This window comes from Aplidium turbinatum, chromosome 5 (assembly GCF_918807975.1).
Source record: "Aplidium turbinatum chromosome 5, kaAplTurb1.1, whole genome shotgun sequence".
NCBI lineage: Eukaryota > Metazoa > Chordata > Ascidiacea > Aplousobranchia > Polyclinidae > Aplidium > Aplidium turbinatum.
The window spans coordinates 17,589,976-17,607,694 of record NC_137476.1 but is presented as its reverse complement, the minus strand read 5'-3'; the positions used below and the strand labels follow the sequence as shown (position 1 = coordinate 17,607,694).

The following is a 17,719-nucleotide window of genomic DNA, read 5'->3' as shown; positions in this document are numbered from 1 at the left end:
GGAAGGACAAGTTACCTGGGCCGTGAAAGAACCCGTGATTGGTACTAGATGCTTGGTAGCAGATTGGAACTGCGACACTGGTGCTTGCCATTGAGGTGCGTCTACCCGAGTCCAGACGTCGCTGGAAAGGAAATTTCCGTTTGTAGCAGTGTCCAGTTCTAAGTGTGTGGTTACCGAATTAATGGAGATCGGTACTTCCAACTTTGAATTTTGAGGTTTTCTGCAAGAACTAGAGAGCATGTTAATTTCCTCGATACAATTTACCTTAGAAGGTTTGAACTGTCTAGCTTTCTTTTGACAAACACTCTGTAAGTGTCCCGTAATATTGCAGAAATGGCAGGTGGCTTTCTTAAACCTACAGTCATTGGCGTTGTGGTTGGAATTACCACAGCGGTAGCATTCTTTATTTTTAGAAGTAAAGAAAGTACCTGTAAGTTGCCTAGCTTTTGGAGGTTTGCTGATGGTCCTTACTTTCGCAACCTTTGCCCACGCAGGTTCGAATCCTGCTGGCGACACCAGTTAAATGTCTGTTGTATTTCCAGACGTTTAATATAAATTAAGCAATAATAATAGTAGCCAACCAAGTGACAAAATTATTTACCTCAAATGTTACTTACTGATTCAGTGTATAAAAGCAACGCAATATATAGTAAGAAAGAAACGCAAAACAATCAACTAAGGAACGTGGTACAGAACGCTTAATTGATTACACGCGTTGGTGGTAGTCAATTCCAGCGTCTGTACCAGAAAACGCTGAAAGTTATTATGTAGTGAGGCAGGTCACAAGTTACATAAAATCAACGTAAATAAAATGACGACTATAACAAATATGGAACAACAAAATTGGAGTGTGTTTATTAAAATATAAGTCCAACTTAACATCCCCCCCAAAAAAAATGGTTTTTTTCTTCTTCAGCTACACGGGCAAATTTCTCCCCAAAATATATACCTCAAAAATTATTTATAATCAAATTACTTCAAAACTACATGTTTTTCTTATATTCTGTTTGCAAATTTGAAAAGTTTGTATGTAATGATAAAAACAAAGTAAGGTTGAATATTTGCTGTAGAGACATTACCCTAACATTTGAACCTACTCAGACTTAACTGCGTTACAATTTTATTTTTTCTTGCCCTGTCACACAATTTTGAAATATGCCCAACTATTTTCTTTGCCGGATTTTTCAATTGCTTGTACTTGAGGTTAGTTTCTTCTGATCTATTTCGGCACCAGTTCTTGTATGCGACTTTTTTCTCCCCAATTACTTCCTTCACCTCTTCATTCCACCACCACGTATCTCCTTGATCCATCTTGCTTTTTGTTTTCCCACAAACTTCATTGCAAGCTTGCAGAACGCCATTCTTGAAGGATCCCCATAGATCAGTCACATCGTTGTGAACAAGACTTTCAACTCTCTTTTTAAACCTTTCTCTTGTGTCGGCATTTTCTAACTTCCAAACTTTTTTTTTGATCACCCTTTTTTATTTACAGTTTTCTTCAGACCTTTCTTGTCCATGTCGATAACCACCAATCTATGCTGAAGTTTGCATGGTATTACTTTCACATCTTTGATCAGTTTTCTTTTTTTCCTGCATACCAACCCAAAGTTAATTTCAGTTTCATTTCCACCTGCACTGAAAGTTATTTTTCTTCCTTCCTCTTTCTTAAACCAGGTATTAGCAACACACAGGTCTTTTTCATCACAAAACTCAAGTAGTTGCCTTCCATCGCGATTTCTTTCTCCCACGCCAAACCCTCCATGAACACCTTCAAACCCATCAATTTGTTTGCCAACGTGTCCACTAAAGTCCCCAAGACCCAATACGATTTCCTGATCACTTGTGCTCCATTCATGGGCTATTTTGTCATAAAATCTTTCTTTTTCTGCATCGGATCTTCCACTTTGTGGTGCATAGGCACAGATTACTCTCATCACTACATTCTCGACCACCATCACTATCGCTATTATTCTGTCACTCTGTCTACGAACCTCAACAACATTTTCACATAGCTCTTCTTTCACCAAAATCCCAACTCCTCTGATCCCAATATCATTGCCCGACCACCACAGCTTGTATCTCCTTCCTTTGCCACCCAAAAACCTGGCTCCTTTGTTCCTCCATCGGACTTCCTGTAAACAGCAAACATCTACCTTCCTCGTTCTCAGCTCTTCACTCACATCAGTCCCTCTACAACGCAAGCTTCCTACATTTCCCGCTACTTCCCAGCCGTACTCCTAAATTTTTAACAGAAATGTCAGACAACCCGGAGATTCTTTGCACCCCCTGCCCATTTAAGGGCTGCCGGGGACTGAGGGCCATTCCTTTTTTAACACTTATTATGGGGATTTTTTGGTGCATGTTTTTCTACAGGGAGCATGCCCTTGCTTACCCCCAACCTCCACAATTAAAGACCGGAGTGGTCTTGAAGACCGGATGCCTCTGCACGTTTACTAACCAGTTCGGCCAACTCGGGTTTGACTTAAGTTTTTTTTCTTGAATGATGTTGCCATTGTAGCCGTTTTAGCATGTAGTTATCCTCTGCCAACCTGCCTGGCACGGGCATTAATGTCATAAGTGAGGGCCAGAACTACCAGCGGGACGTGTTCTGGTGTCAACGGGCCCAGACCTGGGGTAAGGTGCTACCTCTCCTCTTGACATCGAGGATGCAGTTTAATGTCATACCCAGGATCAAATGTGTAATGTCATTATTTTTATCTCTTATGGGTTTTTTCGTTTTACAAATTGCGTTTATTGGATAATGGGTAAAACTTTGTTTATAGTATAGAAAATTAATTATGTTTAATTAGTTATTCAAATGACGAAAACAATAGGCCTACTTAGTTTGAATTTGATGATAATTCCCACAGATCACTCTGATATAGCACGGAAATTGTTCAAGTTTTTTTTTTCGCATTTTTTGACAGGCATTATATTTACGTTTATGTCCAAAGAGGTTAATTCTTTTCCAGGAGCTCTCGAGATCAGTTACGTTAAGCATTGATTAAGACAAATCCCAGGATGAGCAGTAAAACAACATTACTAATTTATTTTCAATCCCTCCGTATTGTCACTGGTCATTCTCAGATGAAGTCCACCTTATACCGGCTCAGTGGCTTAATGGTAGTGCGCCCGCCTCTGAATCGGTAGGCATGGGTTCGATACCTTGTCGGGTCATACCAAAGACTTTAAAAAATGGTAGGTACTGAATCTAATTCCTGCTTGGCACTGGGCACTGGAGTGGATTCTGGTAATAATGTACCCAGTTGCGCCTCTATACGGAGCTGCATTTACACTGTCTGCTCTGTAAAGCACTGAGGAGCAACGCATTCTGCGATGGTTACAGAATTATATAAACACTAACATTATTATTATTATTATGCAAAATTTTTCTCAACACGCCTTTCCTTACTCCTTCAATCACAACGACAATAGCAAATATCAATGTCCAGAATATCAAAAGTCAATCTCCAGAAGAAACAACTTGTTGCGGAGGATTGAAAGACAAAATTAAAAAATAAAATACAATTCTGTGCAAATGCCCTTCAATAACAGCAATCAATTGGGTAGTTGGTGCAGTAATTTTTTTCTCCGTGAGGAATTATTCTTTGTTTCTTCAAAATCCTTTGTTATTGTATTTTATCAAACTATTATAATTAACATCCAGCATGTTGTTTGCTTCGAATGTAGGTAAAATTTTTAAATATCTCTCACAAAAACATTCATTTGAGTAATGATATTCCTGGGAAAAAAACAACCTGATAAATATTTTCCCAAAACAAATCCCTCTGGTAAATGTTCTTCCGCACAAAAAATCGAATTTATTTGATCACTAACTCAGAACTTGATAAACTAATAGGCTACACCACGCTATAATATTTCTTGACTGCAGCTGTCTTCACAACAACTAATCGATAAAAGAAATTGTAACCAGGGCTCGTGTTATTCTATAAAACTACGGTACTATATTTAATTATTGCAAAGCTGGATATTTATTTTCGGAACTTTGACCCAATTGGCTAATTTTGTTATGACTTAAATTGACTATAGTATTTACTGAAAATTCTGTCAAAGACTGAAAAATGATTGAAAAAACAAATACAAACTAGAACATTAAACACATCCCCATTGCCCAAATGCATACATCTCTAAATTAGACTTATGTTTGTTTTAAAAGCAAACTAAATAACAACAACTTAATTTGTAATGTTGTTCTACGGCTCACTAGTTTTTTGCTGCTTCCTGTCTGTTGTTGAATATATTTGTACCGGTTTATATTTGTATCATAGTCTATACTATTTTTCGCCACAGACAAAATAAAAGGTTTATCTCTCTCATCCTGGGATTTGTCTTAGTCAAAGCTTACCGTACCTGATCTCGAGAGCTGCTGGAAAAGGATTAACCTTTCTGGACACAGACATAAATATGATGCCTGTCAAAATATTCAAAAAAACTTGAATAACTTCTGTGCTATATTAGAATTATATCATATTGTTTTCGTCATTTGAATAACTAATTACTGTGTTTGAAGCTAAGTAAAAATATTTATATTTGGATTGTGTTCAAAATGGCCGAGTATTCCATCAGTTGAAGGCAGTGTAACAAATTAATCCAATCTTTCTTTAACAGCCATTATAGTAAGTGACATAGTTTACATCCTCATATGAATGTGTAGTGTTTGATATTACTTAAATGCAAACCAGGCCTTAAAAATCGTATTTTTTTCCGGCAGCCATCGTGGCCTACCAGGAGCTCCTTCTCGGCGGCCAAATCTGCATGCTTGGAGGCCAAAATACAAAATAACGATAGCACAAGTAAATAAAATAAGCTTGCAACAATGCTAAAATGATCACTTAGCGTTGTTGAAGTCTGGGCGACGTCCTGCAATAGAATGGTCGTACCACGCAATAACTGCTTTGCCGGGATTGTAATCCGGTATTGCAGGACCATCTAACAACACTAAATTATTTCAACTGCTCGCTGCTCATTGTTTGAACTGCATACCACCTTTCATAAAACCTGACCATTTAAACCGTTGTGATGTCACCATTGAGGGTGTGAAGTCACTAACCCACAGCGGGAACATTTCTCAACTATGAATTGAAGACACATGTTTTCCCCTCGGATGTCAACTAACCTAGTTCTCTTTTTTAACAATGATTCAATGTTCGACAACATTGAATCTATTGCCACCGATGTAAGTTAGCACTTCTGATTAATACTTTGTTAAAATATACGTCGGGAATTACCAACAAGACTTAAAGCTAGTGATCGCAGCTGGATGTATTCCATATATACAATAGCAAATGTTCCTGCACAATACAACAGTGGTGATTATGACGCGCTGACCTAATTCTGCGTCACTCTTTGATACTACATATTTTCGACAGTTAATCCACCATCATTCGAAAGCATTAGATAAATAAAACACAAAATTAAATAATTGGCTAGAAGAAACCAGCTGCCAAACTTGGCCGACTGAGGAGGTAGTATCGGCGGTCATTCAAGGACTACTTAGCGGCGATGGCTGCCGGCTGCTTAAGGCTTGCAAACAATGACATTTTTTATACCAGCTTTTCTCAAGTATATATGCAATGCTTCTTCTGTTATTTGACCTGCCACAGAGTTTCTAATGTTTGGTTTATTTATTTTTTTAGGTGACTGAGTTGTCTATGGATAATTATGTTGAAGAAATTGAAAATGAAAAGCGTTTTGTGACGATCATAATTCACATTTATGATGACACCATTGCTGCTTGTGAAGCCATGAGTGGTTGTTTTCATGTAAGTTTGTCAGTATTGTCACCAAAGGAGTTCTGTAAGTATGACCTGTACAAACATCAAAAATATTTAATTTTTTTGCCTCTTGCATTGTTGCCGAATTCCCATTGTTTTGACCATGAAAAATTCGAAAATGACCTCCATTTGGCTCTGAAATGATTGATACCCTACTTTAAGAGGTCTAAACATTTTTCCGTTTGTGCCAAAATCACACATTTTTGACCTGTTAAGCCAGTGGTTCCCAACCTTTTTAGGCTTACGACACCCTTCAGAAGAGAAACATATTTTGTGGCACCCCGTGGCAGAGCAACGATTATTTAACTCATGTGCAGCAGGAACAAAGCTTAACCGTTTCATACCAAATATATACAGTAGAACTCGGTTAATCAGGATTCGGTTAATCCGGATCTTTGCCTAATCCGGATAAAACTGGAAGTACAAATGATTGTAATCTTTTTCTTGAGAAACAGCTTTGGATTATTCGGATTATTTAATCCGGATCTTCGCCTATTCCAGACAAAAGTCGCGCTTTTTCCATCTCTTTATCCGGATTTGCTTTGTTTGACCGTGGTTTTTTGTAAGTTTTCCATAGAAACTCGTCTTCTGTAACTGTTTTCAAAAGTTTTGAGTGACTACAGATTATTCCGACACGCATGTCTGAAGATGTAACTTTTTCCAGTGTGTTCTTGCGTTAGACGCAGAGTCTACAAATACATTCGTTTTACATGCATACTGCATTTCAAAAGAATTCTATCGCTAATGTGGTGATCGCGCGTCTCGGAATTGGCAGATGACCACACTAATGCGTTCAATTTTGGTGATTTTTACCCATACCCTTCTATCTAGGTAACGTCAGGCTTGATAGAACCCGTCATCGGTTAATCCGGATCTTCGCCTAATCCGGATGGAATCGTCGGTCGAATCGAATCCGGATTAACCGAGTTCTACTGTACTTCAAAAAATGGTATTCATAGCTTTTCTGCTTGACTCAGATCTTTCATCATCATGCTTCGACACGTCACATTACTCTTTTTGCTTCTGTAATGCTTGACAAGTCAGCCTGCTTAACAGCTCTGTAACAGCTCTTATTCAGTGTAGAAAAAAGTTGTCAGATTTGTTGTGCATGCTCTTGGGAAAAGCAATTAATTATTTAACATCCAGAAATCAACATAAAATGATGTTCGCCCTTCGTTTCTAAAGATGGCCAACTAGACGGAAGCAAGTCTTTTAGGTGCAGACAGTTAGGCGCAGACAGTTAGGCGCGGACAGTTAGGCGCCGGTCAACTAGGCGCGCACACTGTGGCGTCAAGATATTTAGGTGCGGAGCACTGTGGCGCCCGTTCATTTAGGTGCTATTCCTAGTAAAGTCTCCAGATTGTATCGGCTTGGCAGGTAGGGCGAATGGGCGATGCTTTTCACACAAAATGTTATGTTATATTGAACACAAAAATATGTTGTTTTGTTAATGCGCGTGCATTTATTTGTTGTTAGTCATGCTTCAGTGAGTGAAGCTGTTTCACACAAAATGTTCAACTGTATTTTGAACAGAAAAATATACCGGTATTGTTTTTTTAATCGCGTGTTTGGCATTTATTTGTTATTAGTCCAGGTTTGCGTCGGCGAAAGCTTTATCAATAAATTATTCAAGTTTCCGAACATGACTAAGTTCACTTTTAGTTATATAAGTCAAATAATAACTACACTAAACATCAGTAAAAAATATACCGTAGCTTACTGTATATTCAAGCGGGTAGTAGGCTTGAGTGAAGAGTAACTTAGTTTTCCGTCAAAACTCCAACTAGGTTATTGCCAAAGCTGAGCTGAAATAATCTGCAGACTTTACTAGGAATAGTACCTAAATGAGCGGGCGCCACAGTGCTCCGCACCTAAACATCCTGACGCCACAGTGTGCGCGCCTATGTGTCCGGAGCCTAACTGTCTGCGCCTAAAAGATGTGGACCCAATTAGACTGAGATCAAGCTGATCCAGAATCATGACTTGCGCATGATTTTGTTTTAAGTGAGGGAGGGCTGCCTAGGACTCCAACCTCACTCTCTCGTCTCAGGGTTCAGGGTCCAATGGCAAGACATGGTCGAGACGATTAGGTGAATGAGATGAGATGCAGCAGGATGACCATAATGTCTACGTGTCACATCATGCTCTTGGGCACGTCCTGCAACTGTGATACTGGGTGGTTACGGCCCAGAGCAGACCTGGGAGTAATGGAAAACTAAGGGGTAACTCCATATTCCCCATAACTCCAGAGTTCCCACACTGGAGCCTTTACCACCGGTTGCAGTTTTAACGTCATGCCCAGGACAGGATACATACTGTATTATAATAATAATGACAAGTGCTTCAATTTTCTATACAAGTAGAATGACACTTTGAAACTTCATTTTGATTAAAACAAAACAAGTATGTATAAAGTTTGCTTAGTATAAAGTTTGCTTAATAAAGCAACTTAATATACGGCACTGCTCTGGTGTTAGTGGCAAGCTTGAAGAGGATCTCAGCTATTGTGTGAGAGATTTTGTGGTGAGACCAGAATGGCCCGATTCGGAGAGTCTGATTCGGAGAGTTTCCTATTCAGAGACAGCCTTTTTCGAAAAATTTTTGAAATTTTTGTTTTGAAAATTATCGGGTGCCCTAGCCTAATCGTCACTGCCGTTTTTACATCGTTTTAACGTCGCTAAACGTTGAAATCGTGCAGAAAAAAATAGAAAATTATCGGGTATCGTAGCTTATTTATCATTGCCGTTTTTACATCGCTTCAACGTTAGGGTGGCCAAAAAAAAAATCGAAATTTTTTATTTTATTTGCACACCCTCTCATTTGAGGAGGATTCATATAAAAATGACACTGTGAAAATTTGAAGTCAATCCGACAAGAGAAAGTACTCTCCCACCGGCTTCTAAATTTGCTATCTTTGGCAAAATTTCGAAAAGCCCCCCCCCCCTAAGTTTTTTCCATTTTCTTTTACATAATAGGCCTCGAAATTCACCGCGGACATATCCGCCGTCATAGAATGTGATGTCCGCGGGAAGTACCATCTAATGATCTAGATCGGTCATGTTTGTCCGCCGAGAAATAACACAGGAACTAGCGATACAGATCGTCATTCCTCATTGCATAGCACAAACAATTGTTGCAAGAGAATATATTTTCCTGCGCATTCTAGCGCGCATCTAGAAAACATTAATACTGTATCCCTTAGCTTCCATTCAAGCAAGAAAACTTTCGATTTTCACGTTGCTTCAACGATTGATGACATTGAATCAGCGTAACAAAGGTGAATTGTTTGCTAAGATTTGATGGGAGTACAGTACTTCTACACTAATCACGCATAACTTAGTTCAAGTCTTACGTCACAATGTCTGGCTTTGATCTCCGAGTAATATTGATAAGGCAAGATTTGTTACAAAATTAGATCATACGAGTAGGCTATCACAGCAAGATGCAGCAAAATTTGTCAAGTTTTGGTATTACAGTAAGTATTTGGTATTACAGTATGTCAGTTCAGTTGAGTTGTTTTTATTTCTGAACATCATATGAAAAACAATACACGTCAACATAGCAAAGGTAGAAGCGACAAAACGCGAACGTTAAAACGTGCTTGTGACCGAAGTAAGTTATTGAGTTGAAATAAGAAATAAAGAGAAAATAAAAAAAAGAAAATGTTACAAAAAAAAAATCATGTTTAATGTCTATAAGTTAGTACTTTTGAATATATAGTTAAAATGATTAGTTTGGAATTGGATCAACAAATGTGTGGCCTACAGCTTGGATTGAAAGGAAATTATCGGGTACCGTAGCCTAGTTATCCCGACCAGCAGAAATTGCCGTTTTTACATCGTTTTAACGTCGCTAAAGGTTGAAATCGTGTAGAAAAGAGAACTTTGCTGACTAGGATACGTTGAAACTGGGAAACATTTACAGAAGCCCTTCGATTTGTTCCAAGAACCCATTTAGCCTAACAGTTCATTTGTACATTGATTTAACGTCTGAATACATTATCTTAAAAATGCATAATCTTAAAAATGCAACGTATCGAAGGGCTTCTGTGAATGTTTTTCAGTTTCAACGCAAGCCTTAAAACTCGTTTTTTTTTTGGCAGCCATCGTGGCCTACCAAGAGCTCCTTCTCGGCGGCTAAATCTGCGTGCTTGGAGGCCAAAATACAAATAACGATAGCACAAGTAAATAGCATTAAACTTGCAACAATGTTAAAACGATCACTTAGCTGTGTTGAAGTCTGGGTGATGTCCTGCAATATCATCATTGTACCACGCATTAAATGTTTTATCGGGATTGTAATCCGGTTTTGCGGGACCATCTAACGACCCTAAATTGTTTTAACTGGTTGCAGCTCAGTAAATTTTTTCAACTGCATACCGCCTTTTATAAAACCTGACCATTTATTCCATTAAAACTTGACCATTTATTCCGTTATGATGTCACCATTGAGGGTGTGAAGTCGCTAACCCACAGCGTTTTCAACTATGAAGACACGTGTTTTACCCACGGATGTCTGCTAACATAGTTCTCCTTTTTAACAACGGTTCAATATCCGACAACATTGACTCGATATAAAAACGACAATATTGCCAGCCGATGTAAATTAGCACTTCGGATTAACACTTCGTTAAAATAAACATCGGGAATTGCAAACAAGACTTACAGCGCTGGTAATCGCAGCTGGATATATTCAATACAACAGTAGTGACCAGGCCTAAAAAGTCGTGTTTTTTTCCGGCAGCCATCGTAGCCTACCTAGAGCTCCTTCTCGGCGGCCAAATCTGCGTGCTTGGAGGCCAAAATACAATAATGATAGCACAAGTAAATAGCATTAAACTTGCAACAATGTTAAAATGATCACTTTAGCGTTGTTGAAGTCTGGGCGATGTCCTGCAATAGAATCGTTGTACCACGCATTAAATGCTTTATCGGGATTGTAATCCGGTATTGCCGGAGCATCTAACGACCCTAAATTGTTTTAACTGCTCGTAGCTCAGTAAATTGTTTCAACTGCATACCGCCTTTCATAAAACCTGACCATTTATTCCGTTATGATGTCAACATTGAGGGTGTGAAGTCACTAACCCACAACGTTCTCAACTATGAAGACACGTGTTTTCCACTCGGATGTCAACTAACCTAGTTCTCCTTTTTAACAACGATTCAATGTCCGACAACATTGAATCGATATAAAAACGACAATATTGCCAGCCGATGTAAATTAGCACTTCGGATTAACACTTTGTTAAAATAAACATCGGGAATTGCAAACAAGACTTACAGCGCTGGTGATCGCAGCTGGATATATTCCATACAACAGCAACATATATTCCATACAACATACAATTCTGCGTCACTCTTTGATACTACATATTTTCGACATTTAATCAACGATCATTCTATTGCGAAATTAAATAATTGGCTAGAAGAAACGGCGGCCAAACTTGGCCGACGGAGGAGGTAGCACCGGCGGTCATTCAAGCACTACTTAGCGGCTATGGCCGCCGGCTGCTTTAAGGCTTGAGTGACTATGATGCGCTGACCTAATTCTGCGTCACTCTTTGATACTACATATTTTCGACATTTAATCCACGATCATTCTATTGCAAAATTAAATAATTGGCTAGAAGAAACCGGCGGCCAAACTTTGCCGACGGAAGAAGTAGCACAGGCGGTCCTTCAAGCACTACTTGGCGGCGATGGCCGGCTGCCTTAAGGCTTGCAACGTATCCTAGTCATCAAAGTTCTCTTTTCTACACGATTTCAACGTTTAGCGACGTTAAAACGATAGGCCACACATTTGGTTAGCTTTTTCATTCTGTTACTACAACGTAAAAATGAACTGTTATGCCAACTGGGTTTATGGAACAAATTTTTGCTGGTTGGGATAACTAGGCTACGATACCCGATAATTTCCTTTCAATCCATGCTGTAGGCCACACATTTGTTGATCCAAACTAATCATTTTATCTATTCAAAAGTACTAACTTATAGATATAAACATGATTTTTTTTTGTAACATGTTCTTTTTTTTATTTTCCCTTCACATCTTAAATTTTTCTGAAGGTGTTGCGACCGTGTCAAATTTCTTTCAAGTCAATAACTTACTTCGGTCACAAGCACGTTTTAACGTTCGTGTTTTGTCACTTCTACTTTAAAAACAACTGAACTGACATGACGAATTCAAGCACGTTTTAACGTTCGCGTTTTGTCGCTTCTACCTTTGCTATGTTGACGTGTATTGTTTTTGATATGATGTTCAGAAATAAAAACAACTGAACTGACATGACGAATTTTAATTTAATAGTTCAAACATTTTATTTTTATTCCTTTCTGCACGTTCAGCGACGTTAAAACGATGTGAAAACAGTTAAGCTACTGTACCCGATAATTCCCTTTCAAAAATAAAATTTCAAAAAGTCGCCGAATAGGGCACTCGCCAAAAAGTGCTCTCGCCGAATAGGGAACTCGCCAAATCGGACTAGCCGAATCGGATTAGCCCAATCGGACTCGCTGAAACGGGCCATTCCGTTTAATCGAAGGCTGCTATTTCTTGCATGCCGACATCATATGTTTGAAATATGTGCTTCTGCAGTGTTTGATAACTTTTTTTCCTTCAAGAGGGCCAGAAATAGACCTGTTCAGCCGTTTTAAGGCTCAATGGGACTCCATAGATAAGTCAAACTTCGACTGCATTGATACCGATGGCATTGGTGCAAGATGTTTGAACAAGCCGGAGAAAGCTTGGCTTCAGTCTCGTCGTAAAATTGTTATCAATGATATTCACCAACACTTGATGAATTTGCAACCTCGTGAAGACTATAGAGAGTTTGCACAACTTGTTCTTCAACTGTTAGGAGCTAAAGCGGATTTAGAAAATAAATTTTATGCTCCTGGTGCCTATCACCGGGCGAGGTGGATGGCAAAAGGCATATACTGCCTTAAAATCTTTGGATTTCGCCATCAATTCAACATGAGCAAACGAGAGATTGGATCACTGCAGAGAATTTGCCTGTTTATAACCACCATCTATGCCACTTTTTGGTTTGCAGCACCTTTATCAATATCTGCCCCTACAAATGACCTAGCAATGCTACAGCTCACAGAGGAATATAAAGAAGTTAATAATGAAATTTCTAAAGTGGCAGAAAAAAAGTTGAGGTTGCATTTGTGGTACATCAGTGAGGATCTTGCTGCATTGCCTTTATTCAGTGATAACATCACAGATGATGAAAAAAAGGCAATCGTTAATGCTCTTAAGAAAGACCCATTTCCCGAAGATGTTCGTCGAGTTGCCCCAAACAAAATTGTCAAGTTTCAACGTCTCTCGATGGCACAATTTGTAACCCAGCGTTCACTTAACCTTTTCGAGTTACTTCATTTGTCAAAAGAATTTCTAACTGCTTCTGTCGACACATGGCGTGATCGTGAAGATTACAAAGAAGCATGCAAAGTTGATCTCAAAGTCGTCAATGATTGTGCAGAGCGGGCAGTCAAATTAGCTACTAACTTCAATGAAGTCCTTACAAAAAATGAACAACAGCGCCAGATCCTCTATCAGGTGGTCGAGCACCACAGAAAGCTGCTTCCATCAAGTGCAAGTAAAAGCCAACATGCCAACAGCACCACTAAATAAAGTCAACGGCTTGACTCTTTACAAACATTTCTTTTGCATTTTCTGGGCAATGTGTTGTCACGTGAAGCGTTGTGATCGTGATTGGTGAACGTAGCCTACTTTTATGCGGTTTATACTAAAGTTTAGTGCATTTAATTTCATACCAAACGCTTTTTAATGTGATCTATTTTGTGTATTATTCATGTTTTTCTGCATGTGGAAACACTTATTGTATCATTAATTCAGAGTGAAACAATGGTTAACATAAAAATGCTGCAACTGCAATGTAGATAAATCAGAAAAGAATTACGTCACTTATTCAAGGAATATTGACGAATTATGCCAAAGAAAGCAAATTTATAGGCCGGTGGGAGAGTACTTCCTCTTGTCGGATTGACTTCAAATTTTCACAGTGTCATTTTTTTATTAATCCTCCTCAAATGAGAGGGTGTGCGAACAAAAATAAAAAATTTCGATTTTTTTTTTTTTGGCCACCCTATTCAACATTGAAATCGTGCAGAGAAAATAGAAATAAAATGTTTGAACCATTAAATGAAAATTCGTCATGTCAGTTCAGTTGTTTTTATTTGTGACCATCATATCAAAAACAATACACGTCAACATAGCAAAGGTAGAGAAAAAGGTAGAAGCGACAAAACGCGAACGTTAAAACGTGCTTGTGACCGAAGTAAGTGATTGAGTTGAAAGAAATTTGACACGGCCGCAACACCTTCAGAAAAATTCAAGATATAAAGGGAAAATACAAAAAAGAACATGTTACAAAAAAAATCATGTTTATGTGTATAAGTTAGTACTTTTGAATAGTTAAAATGATTAGTTTGGATCAACAAATGTGTGGCCTACAGCTTAGATTGAAAGGAAATTATCGGGTACCGTAGCCTAGTTATCCCGACCAGTAAAAATTTGTTCCAAGAACCCAGTTAGCCTAACAGTTCATTTTTACATTGTAGTAACAGATAACCAAATGTGTGGCCTATCGTTTTAACGTCGCTAAACGTTGAAATACCGTAGCCTAGTTATCCCAACCAGCAGAAATTGCCGTTTCTACATCGTTTTAATGTCGCTAAACGTTGAAATCGTGTAGAAAAGAGAACTTTAGCTGACTAGGATACGCATACTAGGATATTCCACAATATCGTTTCTTTTATAGTTGGAATTATCAAAGCACTAGATGAGTGGGGTTTAGACCTAACCACTGAGATCTTAAATCATATTTATGACACCGGAAAGACCCTAGTGATATGGTACGTTCCATATTCATAACTTTACCAAAGAAAACCGGAGCAACAGAATGCTCACTTCACAGAACAATTAGTCTTGTGAATCACCTAACAAACATCTTACTCCGAATCGATGAGATTGAGACCAAAACTATAATCGGAAATTTCAACAGCACAGTTTTTATTTGTGCCAGACAAAGGGACCACAAAAAGGAATTTTTACATTAAAAATGATTACAGAGAGATGTATGTCCGAGTATTCTGTTTATTTAGAGAATTTTGTATTTTATTCCACAATATCGTTTCGTTTGCATTCTTGCATTCATCCAGAGTTTACCTTTGAGTGCCTTCCCAGACGGCAAAATTCGTAATTTTTACATTGATTCAATGTCTGCAGACGTTCTCGGACTCTCCGAATAGTAGCAGACCCTGGTGAGACCCCACTTTTAAAAGAAGCCATAACGCAGTTGAACTTGGTTGAAGACCAGTATAAATGTGTTGATGCCTTCTGCTATGTTGGAGGCATGATTAGTCAGTCAGGCGGATGCAGGGAGGCCAGCACAGCTAAAATGTTGTGCTCATGGAAGAATTTTCGAGAGATCCTTTCCATTCTGGCGAGCACAAGTATTCGCTTCCTAATTCAATGGCAGGTGTACTACTGCAACTGTGTCAGAAGCGTAGCCTAGTTGTTTGCACCAGTAAGGTGTGGCCTGTCACTGCAGAGGACATCAAGCATTTGAGCCAAAATGATAACATTATAGTGAGGTGGAACTCGATATGCACAAAGCGACTGGCATATTGAAGAACTGACAAGAAGGCTTGACATCTAACCTGCATCTAACAAGTAGAAGAGGTCTTGCAGTGCAGATTCAGTTACGGTACTAGAAGTGGAGGTGTGTACTCCATGTAGATGGCCAAAGAAAACGTGGTGCGATATCATGCGGAGCAACCTTCGAAAAGGAAACCTTGTGGCAGTCAATGTTCAAAATAAGTATGTGTGAAAAGTTACCATCAAATTGGATCGATGTTTGCTGGAATCCGATCGTCGCAATATGGGGAACAAACAATGAAAAATTGTGTAGGCTACTAACTAACTTTAGTAAACAAAATGGACAGAGACTTTTCCATGTACAGCATTAAACTGCTGAACTACAATCAACAACAATAACCACAACTTGTACAGACGTTAACATTATAAAGCCACAACTAGATAAATGTGTCATACTAAGAATTTGTGACCATGAAACATCGTATCGTCGACTCCAGCTCGTGTCAAAGCATTGGTTTTATCTTCAAATTGCATTTGGCTTTAGATGGTGATGTTATTTGTGGCTTTGGTGCCCAGTCTATGATGGAAAAAAAACATGGGCAAAAGTCACAATGAAGGGTGGGGGATGGGGTTGTTTTAGCTTTTCTAGTGTTTCGTTTTTCTTGGGATTTTGTATCCTATTTTTTTATTTTTTTTTGAAAATTTCTGTGCCTTCCCTAGTTCTTTTTCTCCAGAGTCATCTGTCACTAGCAAGTTGTTAACAAAAATCCAGATGAATGTTTGAATGTTCAAGGGAGACTTTCAGCTGATCTTTTTATTTCATTTTTGGTTTTCCTGGGTGGGAGTCATTTCCCTGTAGTTCACCATAAAGCATTATTCGAGGAAGGCTCATTGGATTCATTCGCACGACATGTCCTGTTCACTTAGAGGTTTTTCGTTGATATTGATCTCTGGGGAGGTGTGATCAGGTGACCTTTGATACTTGGTTAGGCCTCGACATTCACGGCGGACATGTCCGCCGTCACAGCATGTGATGTCCGCGGAAGTGCCATCTAGATCGGTCATATTTGTCCCCCGAGAAATAACACAGGAACTAGCGATACAAATCGTCATTGCATAACACAGACAATTGTTGCGAGAATATAATTTCCTGCGCATTGTAGCGCGCATCTAGAAAATGTGAATAATGTATCCCTTAGCTTCTGTTCAAGCAGGAAAACGTTGAATTTTCACCTTGCTTCAACGATTGATGACATTGAATCAGCATAACAAAGGTGAATTCTTCGCTAAGAATCTATGGGGTACTGGACTACCGGTACTTCCACACTAATCACGTTAAAGTCTTACGTCACAATGTCTGGCTTTGATCTCCGAGTAATATTGATAAGGCAAGGTTTAGTAACACTTTGCACAGCAGAAAATAGTAGCGTTAGTGTGGAAGCTTTTCGACTCGTGCCCAGAGCATTGTGACGCAAGAAGCCACGCGACCTGTTCCGTGGTAGTTAATCAGTTATGCGGCGTATTAAGCAGCTACATGACGCTTTGACTCTTCAAGCGCATGTCGTTGGTCTGATGAATGCCTTTCAGAGTGACTTGGCAGAAATTTTGAAAAGCCTTCTAAACCGTAGCTATAGTTCTCAAATGGCTATCAAGATAAAGTGATTAGCATGACGATTAACGCCAAAACTGGTGTGTCCGCCGTGAGACTTAATTTGTTCGCTGAGTTAGCTGCTCACATCGGACACGTGTGTCCGCCGTCAACAAACACGAATTTCGAGACCTGCTTGGTGCATAGTAACATAGGCCAATTGAAGAATATGAGTTGTTGAGTTTTTCGTGAGAGAAAATAAAGATTTGACCATTGAGATGAGTATGTTGCAGAATGCAGGCCATCAATTAGTTCAGAAACAATTGTATTGGCTTTTCCAAAAGCAATTATCACCAATTAAAATATTTTCACCACAATTGATCATCTTTCCATGTCAAACAGTCAAACCACTGCCATCGTCGCTGCTGTATTGAAGGTTGGTGGTGCAAACCATGACAAACTTTAATTTAAAAAACCGACCACAAGAAGAGAATCAGTTTAGGGTGTCACTTAAGCCTACCTCATAAATCACTTTTGAGAGCTAGTACTGAAGCATTATGTTCATTGGGTGGCACACTCTTGAAAAATATGCTGGGTTTGCAGCCAGGTCAGGCATCAGAAACTTTGATAGTATCAGTGTTTGCGGCACCAAAATATGAAGAAGAAACACACCTGGGTGTGTCAAATCTCGGAGATGTTTCTGGTGCAT

The 17,719-nt window shown here is 39.0% G+C and overlaps 1 protein-coding gene across 1 annotated transcript in view; it reads left to right on the top strand.

Moving 5' to 3' along the window:
- The window catches only part of LOC145770729 (phosducin-like protein), a 35,032-nt gene that overhangs the window by 9,438 nt on the left and 7,875 nt on the right, over positions 1–17,719 (top strand). The window contains exon 2 of the mRNA XM_082582428.1: positions 5,658–5,783. Within this exon, the coding sequence (XP_082438554.1) occupies positions 5,658–5,783 (126 nt within the window). The remainder of the gene's footprint in view (positions 1–5,657; positions 5,784–17,719) is intronic.